This window comes from Neovison vison, chromosome 8 (assembly GCF_020171115.1).
Source record: "Neovison vison isolate M4711 chromosome 8, ASM_NN_V1, whole genome shotgun sequence".
NCBI lineage: Eukaryota > Metazoa > Chordata > Mammalia > Carnivora > Mustelidae > Neogale > Neogale vison.
The window spans coordinates 3319728-3341754 of record NC_058098.1 but is presented as its reverse complement, the minus strand read 5'-3'; the positions used below and the strand labels follow the sequence as shown (position 1 = coordinate 3341754).

General features: G+C 54.4%; 1 protein-coding gene across 1 annotated transcript in view; it reads left to right on the top strand.

Moving 5' to 3' along the window:
- PHACTR3 (phosphatase and actin regulator 3) overlaps nucleotides 1-22027 on the top strand; it is a 199606-nt gene that overhangs the window by 122014 nt on the left and 55565 nt on the right. The window contains exons 5-7 of the mRNA XM_044262737.1: nucleotides 8449-8661; nucleotides 13591-13765; nucleotides 14560-14807. Coding sequence (XP_044118672.1) covers nucleotides 8449-8661; nucleotides 13591-13765; nucleotides 14560-14807 — 636 coding nt within the window. The remainder of the gene's footprint in view (nucleotides 1-8448; nucleotides 8662-13590; nucleotides 13766-14559; nucleotides 14808-22027) is intronic.

Genomic DNA, 22027 nt, shown 5'->3' with positions numbered 1-22027 from the left:
GCCGTTGGCCCCGGGGGGCCCCCTGGGGTAGCATTCTCGGCCCCTGTGGTTGGGTTTCAACACTGTCCAGAGCATTTTCCGCTCCTGGTCGTCGCGAGCCTGGCACAGTCAGCAGGTTGTAGGTGCTTGGAGACGTTCACAGGGGCCTCCCCGTTTCATTCGTCCTGGGACAGGGTTGCATGCCTCTGGGAACTTCAGAACAGGAAAATTCTCTCCAAGGGAGCCAGGGCCCAGTGGGAGCACCTTAGTGGAGCCCCAGGCTGTGGGGCAGGTTGAGGAAGAGGGGCCTCCCTCGTGGCCCAAATCCTCCGCAGGGGCTGCCTCCCCGGCAGCGCCCGTTGTCCGTGCCTGCCACACGGCGCCAGGGGCCTGGGGGTGCTGCTGGGGTGCCGGATGCTTCTCTCAGCTCTCGTCTCCGTGGGGCGTGCTGGGGTGCTGCTCGGAGCCCCCCTTCTAGCCTCCAAGAGGGGAGAAAGGCAGTGGTTCCCATTCAGGGTTGTTTGGAGGTAAGAGAAGTCGCCTCGGGTCTTCGCTGGGGACCGTGGGCCGCCAGGCGCCGGCTGAGGGAGCAGGTGGGGAGGAAAGGAAGGTGGAGGGCTCACCCGATACGAGCCCACCCGGGAGCCCCTAGTGCTTTGAAATACCCAGCGCTCTTCTTCGGACCCGGGAGCGGAGTTTTTTTATAGAAAATGTGTTGGGGGGCGCCTGGGTGGCTCAGTGGGTTAAGCTGCTGCCTTCAGCTCAGGTCATGATCTCAGGGTCCTAGGATCGAGTCCCGCATCGGGCTCTCTGCTCAGCAGGGAGCCTGCTTCCTCCTCTCTCTCTCTCTCTCTCTGCCTGCCTCTCTGCCTGCTTGTGATCTCTCTCTGTCAAATAAATAAATAAAATCTTTAAAAAAAAAAAAAAGAAAGAAAGTGTGTTGGGCGGGGGTGGGGGGGGCTTTTCCCCCGTGACGTTGGCAGCTATGAACGCGTCAGGCCTGGTCTCCACCCGTGCGGGAGGCTGGAAGTCCAGGCTGCGTGGACGGGCCGCCGGGTTCTCGGGCTTCAGAGGCGGGTGGGCGTCTCTTCCCTGCGGCCTTCCTCTGCCACCAGAGCCCTGTGTTTCCCCAATGACCCTGGCCGGCGGAACTCCTCGATGGTCGGCGGACCCCAGCCAAGAGCTCTGCTCTGCCTTTCCTGGGGGTGCCTGTGTCTCTCCTGTTCCACCCCAGCCTGGAGATGTTGTAGGAGTTTGGGGTCTGAAGGGTTGTGACCTTTGGGACTGTCCCGGGGTCCCCAGGCCTCAGACTCCATCCGAAGGGTGGCTGGCGAGCCCCGCCCTTGGCCACAGAGCCTTGCTCTGCCGGGGTGCTGATCCCGGTTCCCTGCTGGGGCGGGGCTCCTCCGCGGCCGGTTCTTTGCGCCCGGTCCCCTCGGCACCTGCCAACCTTGGTGCTTCCTTTCTCTGTGCGCTTGGTGTACAGATGGGGTTCTTGAGAGCAGGGTTGGTCTGTGGAGAGCACAGGTTCGTATTAAGGACTCTCTTCCAAGTAGGATGTGCTGTCAGTCGGGGCTCATAATGGCAAACTTGTCTGCGTCCCGTCCCCACCCGACCCCAAGCGATGGGAGGAGGTGAGCATACCTGCAGACCCCCTTGAGTGAAGTCCATGAGCGTGGGTGTGCCCACGGGGCTCCTCCCTGAGCCTGGGAGCTGGGGATGAAAAGGCATTGGCCGGGCAGATGGGGCAGGAAAGAGCATCCCCAAGCTGGGGAGGAATCTTGCAAAGACTGGAAACAGGGTCCGCAAGCTGCTTCTGCACGTGGCCATGGAAGTGTCTGTCCCCTTTGTGTCAGGTTCCTGATGAAACCACTTCTCTCCTACGTGTAGCCCAGGAGCAGCCACAGAAGACTTGCGAACGAAGGCACATGGCTCTGCCCGCAAGCCTTCCCTCCAGAAGCAGCCCCCAGGCTGAGTTTCGGGGGCTGCAGTTAGCCGGGGAGCAGGGCAGACCATGGCACTTCCATAGAATGCAATATCGGTGCAAGTGGTCAGAGCCAGTGTAGAATGGAGAGAGAGGGGCTGAAGGCGGTTGGAACCCAGGGGATGGAGAGGGAGGTGGAGGCCCAGTGGATTTGCCCTGTGGGAGGGCACCAGGCTGCAGGGCAGGCCAGCACCTGGGGAGTGAGCGAGACCACCGTCTCTGGTCAGTGTGGGGCCTCCTCCAGCCACTGGACTCCCCATTCCTGCCCTCCGTGGGTTCCTGAGTCCCTGGGGCAGGAGAGAGAGTTTATGTAGTTGGTACGGGGAGAAGCACTAGAAAACTCAGCAGTGATGTTTGCTTTTGGTTAGCACGAGGCAAATGGGGTTCTCATGGAGGGCAGTGAAAGGCTTGTGTCCTAATAGAGAAGTTAAAATGAAAAGTGTAAGTTCATGTAGCAGAAAATGCAGCAAACCAAAGTACAGAACATGGAGAAAAGTCTGAAATGTCTGAAGGAGGCAGGTTGTATGCAGGGCTCTGTTCTAAGCATTATGGACACACCAGCTCGTGTAACCCGGGGATGGAATTAGGGAACTCAGCAACGTGCTTGATTTCCGGCCAACCCGGCCTTGAGACGTGGCTGAACGCTCGGCTTGGCTGTGGGACGGCGGATAAGTCACTCAACCTCTCTGAGTTGTGTTCTCAACTGTAAATGAGGACAAGACCACACCACCTCTCAGGGTTGCTAAAATGAGGGAAGGCCCAGGAATCCCGACTCTGTCCTGACACACCCCAAGGACTCTGTAAGTGCTTGCCGCTGGTAATGGTTCTCGTGGTCCTTAGAGTAAAAGCCTCTCTCAGGGACGAATGCACGTAGCACACAGGACCCAGCTGCCCGCACAGGTCTGAGGATGTGGGTCCACCTGCATTTTGCTACTGAGCAGGGGAGGGGGGTCACCGCCGGGGTCTCGGGCAGCCTTGGGGCCAGGAGCCCTGGCCGCCCCTGGGGCCCCAGGTCGCTGTGGAGAAGCCTGGCCTTAAGCAAAGCCCTTCGGGGAGGGAGCATGTTATAATCGAACAGACTTTAAACTCACTGCTTAAAAAATTGCAAGTCAGCATTTAAAAACAAGATTTCACCCAAATCTTCATGCGCAGCTGGCTTCTTTCCAACCATGAGTGCCCCCCCCACCCACCCCGGGTCTGGTGTTCCGCTGCAGCCGTGGCCGCGGGCCGTACCCCTGCACGGCCCACCTGTCTGCCCTCGCCCGGCCCATCCTGTGGAGGGCAAGAGCCTGGTCTGTGGAGCCACCTGAGCTGCCACGGGACGTCCTCACATGGTGAATGCAGTGGCCCCTGCCTCCATCCATGGCCTCAGTTCCCCACCGCGAGCCGCTGTCTGGAAGCAGATGCATCTCCTCCTGACACGCCGTCAGGCAGTCCGCGGTGACCGAGTGCTCAGTCCCAGGCCCGCGGCCTTCCCCTCACCGCATCTCCTCACGTCGGCTCATATCCTCACCCGTGTGGTTATCACGGTTCTGTTCTGCGAGTTATTGTGACTCTCCCTGGCTGTGAATTGCAGGTATCCGACAGGCACCTGGAGGAGAAGACTCGGCACCTGTCAGTTTCGGTGTTCTCCGTGGTTCTAGGCATCCAGGGGTCCTGGAACGTGTCTCCCACAGATAAGGGCGGCTGCTGTAGTTAAGGCACGATGGGGTCCCAGGTCTGCAGGGCTTGAGGCAGAGCTCAGGTGGGCGGGCGGCTGTGATCTGACTCTCTTCGCCTGTCGGTCTTGTCCCTGCACCAAGTCTTGTCTCCTTCATGTCAGCACCCGACAGAGCCACCCGCTTGTGGCCCGTCCCTCTGCGCTGTCAGTGATGCCTCACAGAGAAACCCGGATTGAGCAGCGACTGTAGCAGGGCAGAGCTCCAACCCAGGGCAGGGGCTGGGCTCTTTTCTTGGATCCAGGAAGTTCATGGAAATGTCCAGCAGCCCAGAATGGGATGGCCTTGTGTCCCCAGGAACCCCCTGGGAGGGAAGGGCCACACGTGTGTCCAGAAGCTCCCAGCTTCAGAGACAGCACTCCTTGGCCGGGCGGGTGGGCTCCCAGCTGCTGTGTGGGTTCGGAGGGGAGCGGTGGGGGTTCCCTCCAGACATCACAAAGCTTCTGACCATTGTTTTCTTTGACCCTCAGTTTGAGTTTGGTGGTTGGGGTTGACTTTGGACCCCTGGATTTGGGGTGATTTTGCTTTTCTTGGTTTTATGCGGATGCTGTTATAGCAGCAACATAGCATTTCCTAAAAAAAGTCGAGAAGGATCTGTTGTTCTGGCTTTGAACGGGACGGGTGACTGTTCCGTGTTTCTGTTGCTGGCAGGGGCTGCGCTCTGGCATGCCTGTGAGTGCACCAGTTAGAAAGGAAAGCGGCGTTCAGAAAGGAGGTACTTTGTTCATTATATTTCCTTAACAACCCGGCTTTTTTTTTTTTTTTTTTTTTTAAAGCTGAGAAAGCAGAGGCCCAGAGAGATTGTTGTTCATCCAAGACCACAGAGCCCGGAAGTGGCCAGCTGCAGCTTGATCTCCAGACATGGCTTTGTCCGTGACATTCTGCAGCCTAAACTAGCGGCAAGCAGGGGATACACCTTCAGCCCGCTTCTGGAATGTTCAGGGTGTGGGTTTTTTCTGAAGTAGAGGTGCGGGTGGTGACGTGGAGGCTCTAGGTGGGACCCGGCTGTCACTGAGTCTGACGGCGCGCTCGAGTGAGCCACCACCGTTAACCCAGAGTCCAAGCAGAGACCTCCTGTCCCTGACCGGAGGCCACACTTCCCCACTGCTTAGAACCTGGGCTCAGCCCCTCAGGCCAGCTGTTCGGCTGAGACCGAGGACATGCCAGGTGTCATTAGGCTGCAGTGGAACTGGACACAGCAGCTGTCCCCCAGCCCACCAGGACCTTCCTGTCGCACTGGTCACTCCTGGTCTTGGAATGTCTCTAGCAGGTGACAAATGGGCTCAAAGGATGCCCACCACCTGGACAACACTCCCAGGCTGACGGGCAGCGTGGAGCTTAGTGTCTGTGCAATTCTCTTGTCTCTTGCCTGCCAAGCCTAAAATATGGACTCTGTCCCTGGACGTCCACAAAAAGTTTATCAGATCCTGCCTAAGAAAGTACATGGGGGGACACGGAAGTAATGGAATAATTTCATAAAATGTGCTGTTAAGTCGCGGGTGTGCAAACTTGGCTCAGCTTCCGTCCCTCCCTTCATCCTCTACTCGGAGGTTTGCAGGATGACTCAGGAGCGCTGGTTGAGGGCACAGCGGGTGAGCAGCGACCTCTGCTGGCGGGAGAGAGCACGAACAGCCCCGGGGCAGGATCCCAAATGTGGGGAAGGTGGGAAAACGGACATTGTCTTCATTTTTTTTCCCTGACTTAGCAACTAAGACATTAATGGATTCTGACTTAACGTTTAAATTCTCATTTAATGTTCCGATTTCAACAAGATTGCAGACTATAATGGTGGCTGCACACTCACATGATCTGTAGAGGAAGGTGTAGGCTGAAGATGTTGGGGGCATCTCTTTCCCAGCCTGGGGAGCCCCAGACAGATCAGGGACATAGGGGACTGTGTGTGATCAGCTTGGATGAGCTCTGTGAGAAGATGTTGGGGGGATTTTGGTGAGACCTGCTGGTGTATTGGGTCCTGGGGCTCTCAGAGCAGAAGAGGGGGACCTGCATGTCACCTTGGGCTGGTGGGGAGGGAGGACTTCCATAGAGCTGTTAGAAGCTTACCCTGCATTCTCTCTCTGGTTGAGGGGGTAGGAGCTGTGACCATTGACTCCCTCCCAGAAGTCTGCAGCTGCCCTGTGTAGCGCAGTACTCAGTGGCTGCGTGACTACTTAAATTAATTAAAACTAAATGAAATTTTAAAAAATCAGCTTCCCAGTCACACTGGCCACTTGTCAGTTGCTCATTGGCCACATCATGGTTGGTGGCCTACTGAAAGGGACAGGGAGGAAACTGTCCAGCATCTCAGAAGGTTCTATTGGTGGCACATACCCACTCTGGGCACAGGCAGGGAGTTTTGCTGTTTGAATTGGTCAGCCTTCTTGACTCTGCTGCACCAACAGAGACACTCTGGCCTGCAAAACCCTTTATGGAAAAAGTTTACCAACCCCTGGTCTCAATAATGGATTTGGGGCAGGCTGCATAGCAGGAAGGAAGAGAGCCCTGGAGACCATTGCTGCGGTCCAGGCAGAGGCTGTGGAAGCTTGCACAGGGAGGAAAGTGGACGTGGCTGGGAGTTATTTTGGAAGTAGACTAGCCAGGATTTATCTGTGAATTACATACAAGGGCCAAGGCATTGGGTGTCCAGTGTGGCTGCTCAGCTGGTGTGTAGGAAGCCTGGTGAAGGATCTGTCTGCTTTAGTGCTGTGTCTGTGTCTCCTGGAAGGCTGCCTGGACCCTGTAATAGTTTCAGGATTGCAAATGTTTCAGGACATTTGCAAGATGGGTGGAATGGATGATGGATGGATGAGTGTGAGAGAGGGGAAGCCTCGGGAAGGCTTTCCCCTGGGAAATCAAGAGATGGGTTTGGGAATGTTTCATTTTGTCTTTCTGACCTTCAGATGGAGATGTCACAGTGGTTGATAATGTACGAGTCTGGAGCTTGGAGGGAAGGTCAAGGGTTGACAGAAAGATGGGATTGATTCTGAAGCCAGAGGACACGATGGGAGAGTTAGAGCTGTGGACTGAGGGCTGGGTCCTGGGCAGCCTATGTGGTGCTGGGGAGAGGCTGAGCATTGTGGTCAGCATGACGGGAGGGACCCGGGGACAGGTGTCTGGAAGCTAAAGAGAAACACATTGAACTGAGGACAGCTGAGACATACCAAGTGGACCTGCCCTGACTGACGCAAGTGTGGGGACCCTGACCTAGGCTGCTCAGTCTTCCTGTTAACCTTTTCCTCGGCAGCACAGCCAAGGGAACCCGTGCGGCCAGGTCATACACTGCTCACCTTGTCCAGACCCCCAGGACCCAGAAACTGGCCTGTGTTGTGCCACGAGAGTGTCCCAGCCATGGAGTCAGCCATGGAGAGTTAAAAGACAGAAATGGTAATGACATGGGACCCGTGGAATGCGCAGTGTCCACTTGTGAACTTTGGAAGTTTTTGGAAGGCAGGGCTGGGGTCAGTGCTGTGTGTTCAGCACCGCGGACAGCGCCCCGCCCTTCTGGACTCTCCCTGACCGATGAACCCTCACTGTGACTTTAGGACCTGCTCTACCAAGCTGTTTCTGATGAGTGTTTGTGTCCTCCTCCTCAGCTGGTCTTAAAAAAAAAAAAATAAGGTGAGATGTATACAGGCATCATATTGGGCATCTCGGGTGTGTTCCAAGAAGGCAGGGAGCGCTGGGATCTTGGGTGGGCACGGGGATCCTGTATCAGGGAGGAGGGAGGCAATATGGGGTTTCAGGGACCATTGTGTTTGAGTCAGGCAGCCAAGAAGTGTGCCCCACCCCCAACTGAAGGCCTCCGTTTCCCCTGGGAGGAGGAAGGTGAGGAGCTGGGGGGAGGAGTCTGAGGCAGAGCTGAGCCCGACAGTGGTGGACACTGGGGCCCCTCTACCATCTTTCTCCTGCAGCACTCATGGGGCAGGACCTGGGGGGCAGAGGCCTCATGAGGGAGCTAAATGGAAAAGAAGTGAGGCAGAGGACTTGGGGGTGCCTGTGGGGTGGGTGGTGTCGTGATGATCGGTAGAACTCGATGTGGATGAAGGGAGAAGTGAACATGGACTGGGAGAAGGCCAAGGGGTAGACAGGCTGGGCTGGTACTCAGGGAGCAGCAGGAAGGAGCGGGAACGACCACAGGGCTCTGAGCAGGCTGACTCTTCCTCACTGCTGGACCGCCTGGCCTCCCGTGCCACCTGCTGGGACCTCCATGCCAGGGGCCAGGGCTATGGAAAACCAGACCCGTAAATTCAGTAGCTGCTGAGCTGCTCATCTCATCGTTACTTCCTGTTTAACCCTTACAGCGGCCCCATGGGGGACTCCTGGTGTTTGTCATCAGATGTCACGTGTGGGTAAATGGAGGCACAGGGGGTTTTTAGTGATTTACCGGGATCGCAGCGCAGCAGCTGATGGGAGCCTGGGCATGTCTCCTTCCGAAGCCTGTGATCGTCACCACCCCCTGGTCAGGTGGGAGCCGGGACTTTGGCACCACCGGCCGAGTGGGGAAAGGACGGAATGACCTGCGCTCTTGAAGTTCCTCCTTCCCCTTCCCCTCCTCCCCTTCTCTCCCTCCCCACTTCCTCCTTTTGACTTCCAACAGTTCATTGACCTCTGAACTCTCAACAAGTCAGGTCTATCTATAGGTGAAGTGTCCCCTCTGTCTGCTGTTCCTGTTCCAATCCCACCCAGCCCAAGCCTCCTTACTGTCCTTGCTCATGTCCACCCTGGCCGGAGGAAGAGTAGCTTATCAATGCTGTTTTGCCTTTGAACCAGCCAAGATGCCGTCCGCATCCAGAGGTGAAGAAGCAGACGCCGCCGGCAGCCTCCCGCCAACCACGGATGAGCCCTCTCAAGCCGTAGCTGGGTCTGACTCCCTGGACAGTCCTCCCAGAGCCCTGGAGAGATCCGTGGGCCAACTCCCCAGCCCCCCGTTGTTGCCCACCCCACCGCCCAAGGCAGGCTCCCAAACCACGAAAAACGTCACAGGTGGGTCCGCAGGTATACGTCCTTCCATTCATCAGCGCATGCTCTCGGTCTGGGGGGCTGCCACGGCGGGCGGGCTCTCACACTTTGCTTTTGGGGTCTGGGCTCTGGGCAGGTCTGGGGAGCAGAACGGAGGCAGGAGAACAATTCTTAGCAAGGAGCTCTGGTTGTCAGGAGTCGACCCCTTGGGCTCCCTCGAGCGAATGGGGCAGTCTGTCGGCAGGGGTACAAGGTGTCTTCTAGAACCTCATGCAGAAGGTGCAGCCAGCCCCCAGAATGAGGACTTTGTCTGTCTGTCTGTCTGGGTGTTCAGGTGTCCTCTGCTCTGTTGCTCTACTCTCCCTCCTCTCCCCTTCCTTCCTCGCTCCGTGCCCTCCTCTCCCTCCGTCTTTCTCTCTCATGGTCTCACCTCCCCAGTGAGCTCCGTCCTGCAGGGCAGAACCAGACATAAACACTGGCCTGTAGGGCGGAAATTTGAGAGGGGAGTGCGGCCGGGCGGAGGCCCCAAAAGGCATTGGCTTCTGTAGCGTTGGCCACACTGGCTGAATAATCCCAGAAGTGGAAACATTGGCTTTTGGAGTTTGGGCATTTCTTGTCCCATCACGGGTAGAAACAGGAGACGAGCCTGGTCTCGAGGGAAAGCAGGTCCTTTCGTAAGAGGTGACTCTCCTGAAGAGTAGATGGTTCCCCGCTGCCTCAGGGGGTCGCAGGCCAGGAGAGCACATGGATGGCAGACCTGAGCGGCTCTGACCTCGGCCCTCCTTGCCACTCCGTCCCTCTTGCTGGGTCACAAGGAGGCCTGGGTACACATCGCCTGTTCCTAATGCACGTGCCAGCCTCTCGGGGGAGGGGATGTGTGCTCAATTCATAGTTAAAGAGACAGAGGCTCAAGGAGCTCCGGCAACATGCCCCGGGTCCCATGGCTAATGGAGACTCGACCCCACTTCTGGGCCTGAGGCTTGTGACACCCCCAGCCCCGCTATAGCATTCTTCTCCTTGCTTCCCCCCGGAAGTGCCGACCCCAGCCTCACAGCAACATGCACCTTGCCTTCTGGTTCCTGCCACATCCCTTCACCTTGCCCCATGGGTTGAACAGTGTCCCCTCAAAATTCACTTCTACCTGGAACTTTGGAAAGTGGCTTTCTTTGGCAAAGGGTCTTTGTAGACATAATTACATCAGGAACAAGAAGAAATCATCCTGCCTTCATGTGGGCCCTAAATCCAGTGAGAACGTCCTTACAAGTGACAGAAAAGGACACAGAAGATGAGGGGGAGACAGAGGTCGGAGTGACCTGTTTGCAAGCCAGGGCGTGGTGAGGCTGGCCAGTGGCCACCAGGAGCTGGAGGGAGGCTGGCATGTTCCCCACTCAGCCCTCAGAAGCCTCTAGTCCTCCTGACCCCTTGGTCTTGGACTTCTGGCCCTGACAACCACAAGAGAATGAAGTCTTGTTGTTCTGAGCTACCCCGTTGGTGGGATTTGGTGACCGCAGTCTAGGACCCCACCGGCCCCCCCACCAGATCCCAGACAGCAGCCTGGGACCCCACCAGGCATACAGCAGGTGCTCAGTGAGTGCACGCGGCTGCAGTCGGTGGAGCAGAGGCGTGTCCCGAGCCTCGCCCGCCTTTTTCTGCATCTCTGGGAAGGAGTCCAGGCCTGCAGGTTGCCGGCGATAGGGCCCCCAGATGAAAGCGTTGATCAGGCTCTCGCAATCCTGTGTCTTGCTCCTGTCCTGTGATCAGTTTCTTCTCCACCCGTGGCGACCTGAAACCGCTGGAAATCCATCCGACCGGGCACCGTCCAGCACGTTTTCTTCTGGCTCACCAGCAGTCCGCTCTGGTCCCGGGGTAGCTCAGCAGCCCGAGATGGCCCGCGTCCGCCGTGCTCAGGATGGACCCGGCCGCGGGCCACACGTTCCCCTATGGCGACTGCTTGCTCTCACAGCCGAAATTCTGGGTCCGACGCCTCAGGTTCAGCGCCCCGACTTCCGCCCTCCGCTTCCAAGGAGCTCCAGAACATCGGGGGGATTGACGTGGGGGCACAGGCGGGCGGCTTTGGTCTCCATCTTTTTAACAGGCGAGAATGCATTTTGGTGACTTGTCTCTGTTTTCCCCCTTCTCCCTCTTCCTCTTCTTTTGGGGGAAGCTTCAGCGTGTGGCGCTGGGTGGTAGCAGAGGAAGGCAAAGGCCCCTTGCCCGGGCCTAGCTGGGACCCAGGGGGACAGCAGGTACAAGCCCAGTCCCTAGGAGATGCTTTCTTGTCTGTGACGGTGCCCCCAGCCTCCAGCAGAGGTCGGGAGCTGTCTCCCCGCCCCCAGGCCACTCACAGACTTGCTTTGCTGGGTCTGTTTGGGGTTTAAGTTGTTTTAATGGGTTGCCAACATTTCAAACGTTTACATACGTTTAAGTGTTAAATATTAACATGGGAAACCACGTAAATTTTACGCGTCATCCACGTGTTGGGCTCTTCTTGACCAGTCTTCCTGTCCGCAGCCCCGAGTCCCAGCAGCCCCGAAAAGGTGGGCAGGTGCTCTCGCTGGCCGAAAACCTCGCCCCTGTTTGTAGGAACTGCGTTAGGTCCATTGACTCACCTGTGTCTCACCTGCCTGTACCTGGGCCCCGTGTGAGCGAACCCCCCTCAGGGCAGAGCTGCCCCTGCCCAGCTGGGGGACAGCTGCCCCTCCACATGGGGGTCCCGTGGCCTCTGCCAGCTACACTCAGAGGCATTCCAGTCCCAGCCCCTGCCACACCCTGGAGGTACAACTCGGAGTTGGCTTCGGAGCCTGGTTCCACACCTGAGACACGGGAAGGGCGAGAGGCGCCCCGGCCAGGCTGGAGGAGGCGGGCCGGGAACGTGGTCAGCAGAGCGGCATGGGGGAAGCACTCACTCCCTGTGCCCATGGTTGGTGGGGTGTGGAGACCCCCTCAGAGTCCCGGCTGAGTGAGCCCTGGCAACGCACGTCCCCTCCATCTCCCTGGGCTGGGGTGCCTTCCTAGCAAGTGTGGGGCAAGGATTCCGGGCAACGGCAGGGCATCACCTACTTGGGGTGTGGTCTCCAGGACGAGCAGGGACGGAGGCTGGCGGGGGATGAGCTAGCGGAGTGTGGACAGCTGGGGTGGTCTGTGGGCCACACTCGGGGTAGAGCCCCCACTGGCTCTGTCGGACTCTGGCTGGCACCGTCTCGTCCCTTGGGTGTCCGTCCGCTAAGAAGGTCCTGCTGAGAAGCCTCGCCTGAGCCCTGTCACCAGCCCACCTGCTCCCTCAGCCCTGGCCTGAGCCCATCTCTTCCTAAAACCCTTGTGTTGGCTTTCTGTCTGCCTTTCCTTCCTGGCTCCGCCCGACTGGCCTCCAGGCCCATTGAGAACAAGGCCTGGGCTGTTTGGTGCTTGTGAAGAAGGAGAAATGACATGTTTCAGTGAGACTTAAAGTTTTCCTTCTAGGCGTGTGTGTGTGTGTGTGTGTGTGTGTTTATTGTCACCGTCCACCTTCTAGGGTTGCGTCAGAAAGGCTTTGTCTTTTATGGAGTGGCTTAGATCTGTCTGTGTCTCTCTCTCTTCCTGCTGAGGCTGAGAAGGGAGTTGGTTTGTTTGTACCCAGTCAAACAAACTGGTGGAGCCTGGAGGCTGCGTCTGCAGAGACCAGTCTGGGAGCGAGTCTGTGTACGAACACGTAACACATGCCAGCGCCCCCCCCCCCTGCCCAGCTGCCAGGCTCCTGCTGCCCTGTCAGGGAGCTCTTGGCCCATTTTACAGACAAGAAGGCTGAGGCTTTGAGAGTTCAGGGTGGCTTTGAGAGTTGCCTGGGTCGCTGGGGGGGTGGGTCTTCCAGCTGGTAAGTAGTCGATGGAGCCCGGAGGCCAGATCTATGTTATGAGCAAACCTGTGCTTTCAGCTGCCCCGAGCCCCCGATGCTGTGCAGGGCTTGGAGTGAGCGTTCCGAAAGTAGCTGTTAGGGAGGGAAGCCTCACGTTCTTAGGATGGACGTGAGCAGCTCTTTTCTGAGTCTTCAGAATTGTTCATGTAAATGAATGTCTGTTGCACACGTATCAAGTGCCAGGCCTGGGGGTACAGCAGTAGGAAAGGCAGATGCCGGGCCTGCCCAGAGGCGCAGTCAGGAGAAGGACAAACCCGATGAAGGAATTCAGGCCAAGCGGGAGGAGAGGGTGTCAGGGCTGCCTTGATTCCCACGGGCAGGTATGGTGGGCTCTGCACAAGGGTGGGGATTCACAGAAGGTCCCCCCAAGGAAGTGAGATTGATACAGACAGGGGAAGGGAAAGGCATTCCAGGACAAGGGAACAGAGTATGCAAAGGCTCAGAGTAGAGCGTGTGGTTTCCTCAAGGACTGGAAAGATCCTCCTGTCCTAGAGTGAAAAGAGCTTGATGGGGACAGCGGAGGAGATGAAGCCAGAGCACCGAGCGGGGCAGCGTATGGGGCCCTGGAACTAGGCCAGGAGCCCAGATGCTGTGCCGAGGAAAATGGGAGCGGCTCACCTTCCTAATGCTCCCACTGGGTGAGGTACAGGGGGAGGGTTGGGAGGAGATGTGGGGAAGCAGGGACGGTGGTAGGTCTGGGCTGAGTGACCCCTGCCGAGCTGGGGGTATTGTGCTGGTTCCCACGATAGGAAGTGTGGCTTCAGGAAGCCAGATCTGTAGCAGAGCTTCAGGAAGGAGGGTGGTCTGTGCCTGAGACCTTGCCGGGAGCCAATGGAACTCAGCTCCCAGGGTCGGAGGCCGGAGGGCCCATGGATGGATCTGGACAGAGGTGAACCTGGCTTTGGCTCTGGGGGCAGGGGACCTGGCACAACATCTGAACAGGGTGTGAGGGTCCCCCGGCCAGGGGCTGTGTCCTCTGCTCCTGGGCTCCTGTCTTTTGCAGACTCCTTCCTCCCCGCTCCCAGAGACTTACGTTCCCACTGGTCCCTCTCACACTCCAGGCCAGACTGCGCTCTTCCAAGGCCCTGGTGGGAAGAGCGCTGACCCTCCCCTCCGAGGACAGCTTTCCACGCCCACGGGGTCTCCACATCTCACCACTGTCCACCGGCCGCTGCCCCCCAGCCGTGTCATTGAGGAGCTGCACAGGGCGCTGGCCACCAAGCATCGCCAGGACAGGTGAGGTCCTCTGCCCTGCTGGTACAGAGACCTGGGTGCCCGGATCCCCGTCAGCCTTGTACTGCGCACCTGTGTAGTCACACACACACACACACACACACACACACCCCGCTGGACTGGTCTCTGTACACTGCTGTCACAGTCTTGAAATTGTTAATTTTTGGACAAGAACCCCACCTTTTGATTTCGTACCGGGCTCTGGTCTTGGTTGCCACATTCTTGGGGAGGACATTCTGGGTGGGAGCCTGGCCGTAAAGCCCCTGGGTTTCTCCCCCGGGGGTCCAGGTAGGGCAGGAGCGCCTGTGGAAGAGAAGCAGCTGTCACACGTCCCCAGGACCCTGAAGACTTGCAGGTTTCATTAGGCAGGAGGATAATTAAGCCTGCTCTTGAAGCTTCTAGTTTTACCTTTGGTCTCACATGTCCGTACACAGAGAAGGAGAAGTGATTGATGGAGGGCAAAGCGGACAGGTAACGGGACGCCCATAGGGCTGGGCAGAAACGCCGCTGGAGTGCAGCGCCCTTGCCCGATCTCGGGTCGTCCCAGAGCCCGAACTGTGCGGTGCGGAGTGCGGTTGCCCGTCTGCGTCCCTTCCTGCTCCGCTCCGCACGGTGCGTTGTCCACAGCCGGAGCCCGTGCGCCCCTGGGGCTGCTCGTCCCGTGCCTTCGGGACAGAAGCTGGGCACCGCGCGCATTTGGGGACCACCTTTCAGTCTCCTCATGAGCCCCCAGGTCGGCTGGGCTGGGTCCTGCGTGGAGGCGGACAGTGTCCAACCCAAACCGTCTTCTGATTCAGTTTCCAAGGAAGGGACAGTAAGGCGTCCCCGAAGAAGCGGGCGGACGTCCGCCTGTCGAGAACGTCCAGCGTGGAGCGGGCCAAGGAGAGGGAGGAGGCCTGGAGCTTTGATGGGGTCTCGGAGAGCAAGCGGGCCGCCGCCAGAGGGTCGGAGGAGAACAAGGAGAACTTGATCGTGAACTCGGAGCTCAAGGACGACCTGCTGGTGTATCAGGACGAGGAGGCGCTGAACGACTCCATCATCTCTGGTGCGGAGCGGTGGGAACCAGCAGGGCGGGGCGGGGTCTCGACCCGAGGGAAGGAGGGGTGGGGGGGAATTCAGGCTCCGGGGGGGAGGGGCGGTCAAGGGCCTGCCCCCTGGGCGATGGGAGGGGGACGCTCCTGAGCGGACAGGCCCTGGCAGGGACTAGGGGATGCTGAGTGGACCCGTTTTACTTTGGTAACTGCATCGTCATTTTTGAGTGTCTTTGACAACACCTAGAAGAGGCTCGGTAGTAAGTTCGAGAGCGGGCTGCTCAGGGAGATCCCGCGCACAGAAGTACAGCTGCCGCTCCGAGGTTCAGAGTTTGGGAAATAGAGCAAAAGTTGTGCCAGGAGAGCGAGCTGCAAAAATTGGGCCAGGAGAGCGAGCTGCAGTGGAAGGAGGAGGGAGAGGGGGCCAGAGTCCAGCGGCCATCCCCGAAGTCGTGCCCTCCGGCCGGCGCCTATTGCTGTGGGAACACACATTCCGGAGGCCAGCAGAGGCTCAGCTCCAGCTCTGTCCCCCCAGTGTGCTCCGGAGGTCAGACGGCGTGCTCCGTCCTGCCTTGAGGACATGGGCTCAGGGAGATACAGCATCGCAGCCCCCCTCCCCACGGTGGTGAAGGGAGAGGAGGTGCCGGCCAGGCCAAGGGAGCACGGGGAGGGGACGGCGCCCGCTCCTTGCCCGAGGCTCGGTCTCATGCTGACTGTCACCACCGTGGGCAGAGCTCTGGGTAGAGGCACCAGGGACCCAGCCCAGCAACTTGCTTTTTCCTTGGGTGTCTGGTGGCAGATGGGGAAGGGGCTGATGTTGACCTTAGTCCTGGCTGGTCGTGGAGGGATGCGGGCATCAGGCACCATGACCTGGTTACGTGAGGTGTCAGAGGGCAGCCCTGGCTGTCAGCCATCCTGTCCCTCCGCATACCTCTGAGCCTTTCCCACCCTGGCCAGCGAGGCATTTCCGGGAGGGGGTGCCAGCGCGTGTGAGGAGCTCCAGGGTTCTGGGCACTGGGAAGAGGCTGGCTTTGATCGCTGAGCCAGAAACATGGAGCCAGCCCCTGGCCAAGGGCCTCCGGATGCATCACAGGAGCCTGAGCCTGTGGACTTTCCCCCGCTCCCCAGAACTCTCTTCCTCGAACACCTGTCAGCCTCTGAGGGAGGGGGTCCTGCGGGAGATCTCTGAGAACGGCTGGTGAAAGTGGGGAAGCCAGTCTGGTGCAGGTGTCCCCCAGGCTCAGCATCAGGGACGCTGGGGACGTGTCCTGTGCCTCGGAGGGTGTTCAGCAGAACGTCTGACCTCCACCCCTCTGGGCCATGCTCCCTCCAGCTCCGGGGCTGGATTCTGTCTGCCCCTCAGCTGCTGGCGGCTCCAGGATCTCCTGGGCTCGGCAGCGGCTCCCCCCAGTGTCCGCGGTCACATCCCTTTCTCCTCTTCTCCCTGGATCCTCTCTCTTTCTCCCATCCAAGTACGAACCAGGCCCGATCCTGCTTGGCTGCCGAGATCGCACGAGACAGAGCATGTTCAAGGTGGTGCGGCCATAGACACGCCCTCTCCTTTTATGATGGGGCCACTAGTCACTCCATGTAGGGCTCATCTGCGTAATCATGGGTGAATCTCCTCATTTTGACATCCTTAATCACATCTAGAAAAACAAATCGCCTCTTTCCCCAAATAAGGTCGCATTCACAGAGACAGGATACACATGTCTTGGGGTCACCATCCGCCTTCTCTCCCAGTCACTCCTGATGGCAGAACATGCTCCTGGCTGAGCCGCCGCGGTCTGATGGACACAGCGAGGGTAGAACTCCTTCTGGAAACACTGTTGCTAACGTGCGCAGGCTCCCCCCACGCTGCCCAGGAACGTGCTGCCCTTCACTGTTCCTGCAAACCCGGAGACAAGCGTCTGCGCGTCTGGCCCCTCCTCCGTGCGCGCCAGGGTCCTGGACAGTTCCCCGCGCGGCCTGTTGTGGGCTGCGCTTGCCTGACACGCTTCGGGGGTGTCTGGAGAGTCTAGTCTTCTGCCAGTCGAGCCTCCGGGTGTTCCTGCCGGGTGCCTGATGCGGGGCTCCCAAAGTGGAAATCCAGTGTGGAAAGTGGGTTCCTTGCTTTTATACATTCCCCTGTGCGTCTGATTCTTTCCAAGAACTTCTCCGATAAAGTACTTGAAGGAAAAAAATTCTGTTTTGGTTCTAGAAAAGTCTAGAAGTGTTACTTTTAGAAGGACAGTTACTCACAGCAGGCAGGGTCCCTGAAAGTAGTCTGCTTTGCCTGGTAGGACAGTAGTGACAAGGGTCAGCTATTTGCTTCTCTCGGGTTCAAGAAGTGTCCCGGGCATTGTCATGTCCCACATGAACATTCCAAGGACGTGTCACCCAAGGTTCTCTAGCGAGGTGACATCCTACACATCAGCGAGAGAATTCCGTTTCTTAGAGCTGGTGGTGGCCTCACCCCAGGCAGGTTACCTCATGAATCAGCCGAAGACTGTCCCACTTGACTCTTTGTAGTGAAACAGTGCGCCTGTCGTACTCGGAGTCTGACAGTTGGATTTCCGTGACCATGAAGTGTCTTGGTCAACACAGCGAGATACGTGACAGGCCGGCCTGCGGAGGGCGCAGGAACCTTCATGGGGTGTGCCGTCAGTGCTGGGTAAAAACAGGACACCGAGAATGTTCTCGGGTTCATCAAAGGCGGATTTTTAGGATTTAATTTTTAAAAAGTGGTTGTAGGTTCACAGGAAAATCAAGAGAAAGTTACAGAGACTTCCATGGGCCTCCCCAGCCCTGTGCCCTGCGTGGCCCCCCAGTTACGAGTGTCGCTCACCGCAGTGGTGCATTTGTGATAAATGATGAACCTACGGACCCCTCGTCCCCCCAAAGGGTTCTCTCTTGATGTTGGGCCTTCTGTGGGTTTAGGCACATGTACCAGGACTTGAATGATGTCATTCAGAGAATTTTCCCTGCTCCAGAACGCCTCCATGGCCCCCCCGTTCATCCCCCCCACCCCCGCAACCTCTCATCTTTTTTATTGTCTGCAGTTTTACTTCTCAAGAATGTCACATAGATTTGGAATTGTATAGTGACTTTCCTTTCCAGACTGGCTTCTTTCACTTAGTAATATGCAGTCAAGTTTCCTCCGCATCTTCATGGCTGGAGAGTTCATTTCCTTTCAGTGCTGAATAATACTCCGTTGTCCCACTGTCTGGACGGATGGCTGTTTATCCATCCCCTTCTGAAGGACATCTTGGTTCCTTCCAGGTTTTGGTGACTATGAGTAAAGCTGCTACAAAAACTCCTGTGAAATTTCTCTTGTGGGCATGATTTTCACCTCCTTTGGGTAAATACAAGGATTGAGATTGCTAGATTGGTGTGGTAGGACTATGCTTAGTTTGTAAGAAACCTTCAAACTGTCTTCCCAAGTGTCTGTGCCATTTTGATTCCCAGCAGCATGAGTGAGCTCCCGCTGCCCCACGTCCTCGCCAGCATCTGGTATGGTCAATGCTCTGGATTCTGGCCCTTCTCAGAGGTGTGTGGTGCGATGTCATTGTTTTAATTTGCGTCCCCGCAATGACCTGTGATGTGGAGCAACTCTCCGCACGCTCACTTGCTGCCTGCCGATCTTCACTGGTGAGGTGTCAAGGTTTTGGACCCGTTTTTTAATCAGATTCTCTGTTTTCTTAGGGTTGAGTGTTAAGAGTTGTTTATATTTTGGATGGCCTTCCTCTATCAGATGTAACTTGTACAAATATTTCCTCCTGCTCTGTGTCTTGTCTTACTCTCTTGATGCTGTCTGTCAAAGAGCAGAAGTTTCTAATGGAGTCAACATTGTTGATTATTTTTATCCTGGTCTGTGCTTTGGGCAGTGTATCTGAAAGGGATTCACCATACTCAAGCTCACTTAGGTTTTTCTCATGTTATCCTCTAAGAGTTTTATCACTTCGATTTTTACATTTAGGTGCATGACCTATTTTGTGACGGTTATATGGCCTGTGTCGATTCTTTTTTTAAATTAATTGGTTTTTTAATAGATTATTTGTTTATTTGATAGAGACAGCGAGAAAGGAACACAAACAGGGGGAGTGGGAGAGGGAGAAAGAGGCTTCCCGTGGAGCAGGGAGCCCGATATGGGGCTCGATCCCGGGACACTGAGATAATGACCTGAGCTGAACACAGATGCTTAACAACTGAGCAACACAGGTACCTCAAGATTCTTCTTCTTCTTCTTCAAAAAAAAAAAAAAAAAAGATTCTTCTTCTTCTTTTTTTTTTGAATAAAAAAGATGTCCATATCTAGCTAATTTGCTAATTAAAATTTATTTAATTTAGAATTTTAATGTTTCACTTTAATATAAACATTTAAAATTTAACAACTTAGCATTTTTAAACTTTTTTAAGTAGGCTCTACACCCAGTGTAGAGCCCACTGCTGGGCTTGAACTCATGGTCCTGAGATCAGGGCCTGAGCTGAGATCAAGAGTCAGACGCTTAACTGACTGCGCCACCCAGTCAGGGGTCACCCTAAAACTTATTTAACCATTTAAATAATTGTTCTTAATATGTTACTGAAGATTTTTGCATCTGTGTTCATGAGAGATATTCGTCTAGAGTTTTGTTTTTTTTTTTCTGTATTGTCTTTGTCTGGTTTTGGTATTAGGGAAATGCTGGTCTCAGAAGGAGTTAGCCTCCTATCCTCAGCTTCCGTCCTTCCCAAGAGATTGCAGAGAATTGGTATAATTTTCTTAAAATTTCAGTAGAATTCACCAGTGAGATCATCTTAGCCTAGTGCTTTTCTGTTTGGAAGGTTATTAATTACTGATTCAAAATCTTAGATATAAGCCTGTTTAGAAAATCTGTTTATTCTTGTGATTTTGGACAGATTGTGTCTTTCAAGGAATTGGTCCATTTCTTCTAGGTTATGAATTCTGTGGGAATGGAGCTGTTCATAGTATTTCTTTATTCTTTTAATTAATGTCCATGGGATCTGTAGTGATGTCCCTTCTTTCATTTCTGATATTAGTAATTTGTGGTCTCTATCTTTTTTCCTTAATTATCCTGGCTGGAGGTTAATAATTTTATTGATCTTTTCAAAGAGCCATCTTTTGGTTTCATTGATTTTTTTTTTCTCCTTTGATTTGCTGTTTCAGATATCACCAATTCCTGCTCTGATTCTTACTTCTTTCCTTCTTCTTGCTCTGGATTTAATTTGTTCTTCTTTTCCTAGTTTCCTAAGGTGGAAATTTAGATTACTGATTTTAGATCTTTTTTCTCTTCTAATCCATGCATTCAGTGCTATAAATTTTCCTCCAAGCTCTGCTTTTACTGCATCTCACAAATTTTGGTAAGTTGCATTTTCATTTTCATTTAATTCAAAATATTTAAAAATCTCTGTTGAGATTTCTTCTTTGATTCATGTGTTGTTTAGATATGTGTTGTTTACCCTTCATGTGTATTGGGATTTTCCAGGTGCCATTCTGTTACTGATTGCTGGTTTAATTGCATTGTGATCTGGGAGCAGACAGTGTTTAGTTTCTAGTCTTTTAAATTTGTAAGGGTGTGTTTTATGGCCCGGAATTTGGTATATCTTGGTGAATATTCCGTGTGACCTTGAGAACAATGTGTGTTCTGCTCTTGCTGGATGAACTAATCTGTGGGTGTCATTTACACCCAGTTGGTTGGCACGGGTGTGGGGTTCAACCAAGTCCTCGCTGATTTTCCATTCCTGGGTCTGCCCGCTTCTGACAGAGGAGTGTTGGAGTCTTAATTACAATAATGTGCTCATCTACTTCTCTTTGCAGTTCTGTTTTTGTCACACAGTTTGACATGCTGTTGTTAGATGCAAACTTGTTAGGACCTGTTACGCATTCTTCATCCTATGGAATGCCCAACAACCTTCCTTGCTTTGAAATATGCTCTTCTAAAGTTAAAGTAGGTACTCCTGTTTTATTTAGATTTGTGTTTTCAGGGTATATTTGTCTATGTCCATCCACTCTGAATCTCTCTGTGTCTTTATATCTGAAGTAGTTTCTTTTTTTTTTTTTTTAAAGATTTTACTCATTTATTTGACAGAGAGAGATCACAAGTAGGCAGAGAGGCAGGCAGAGAGAGAGGAAGGGAAGCAGGCTCCCTGCTGAGCAGAGAGCCTGATGCGGGACTCGATCCCAGGACCCTGAGATCATGACCTGAGCCGAAGGCAGCGGCTTAACCCACTGAACCACCCAGGCGCCCGAGTTGTCTTATTTTTTTATCTACTCTGACAACCTCTGCCTTTTAATTGGCATATTTAGGCCATTGACATTAAAAGGGATTGGTAATATAGTTGGATGAATATCTACCACATTTATTATTGTTTTCTGTTTATTGCCCTTGTTCTTTGTTCTTCTCTTCTACCATTTGTGCTTTTATTTTCTTAATTTTAATTCCACTATAGTTAGTATACAGTATTATATCAGTTGCAGGTGGACAGTATAATGATTCAATACTCCCATACGTCACCGGTGCTCATCAGAGGTGCCCTCCTTAATCCCCATCACCTGTTTCACCCAATCCCCATCCACCCCCCACTGGTAGCCATGACTCAATCTTTATAGTTAAGAGTCTATTTTTCTGTCTCCTTTTTTTCCTTTGTTCATTTATTTTGTTTCTTAAATTCCACACATGAGTGAAGTCATACAGGATTTGTCTGTCTCTGTTTGACTCATTGCACTTAGCATTATATCCCCTAGCTCCATCCATTTTGTTGCAGAGGGTTAAGATTTCGTTCTTTTTGATGACTGAGTAACATTCATTGCATACATATAACTTCTTTATGCATCTGTTGATGGACACTTTGGACTGCTTCTGTGATTTGGTTATTATAAATAATGTTGCAGTAAACATAAGGATGCACGTACCCTCTCAAAAATAGTATTTTTTGTGTTCTTTGGGTAAAGAGTAGTGCAATTACTGGATCATATGGTAGATCTATTTTTCGTTTTTGGAGGACCTTCCATAGTGTCTTCCACAGTGGCTGCGCCAGTTTGCATTCTCAAGCAGTGTGTGAGAGTTCCTTTTTCTCCACATCCTCACCAATTGATTTTTTATTTGTTATTTTAACCATCCTGACAGATGTGAAGTGTTATCTTCACATGGTTTTGACTTGCATTCCCTGATGATGAGTGGTGTTGAACATCTTTTCATGTTATCTATTGGCCATTTCTTAGTCTTTTTTGGAAAAATGTGCATGCATCTACCTAT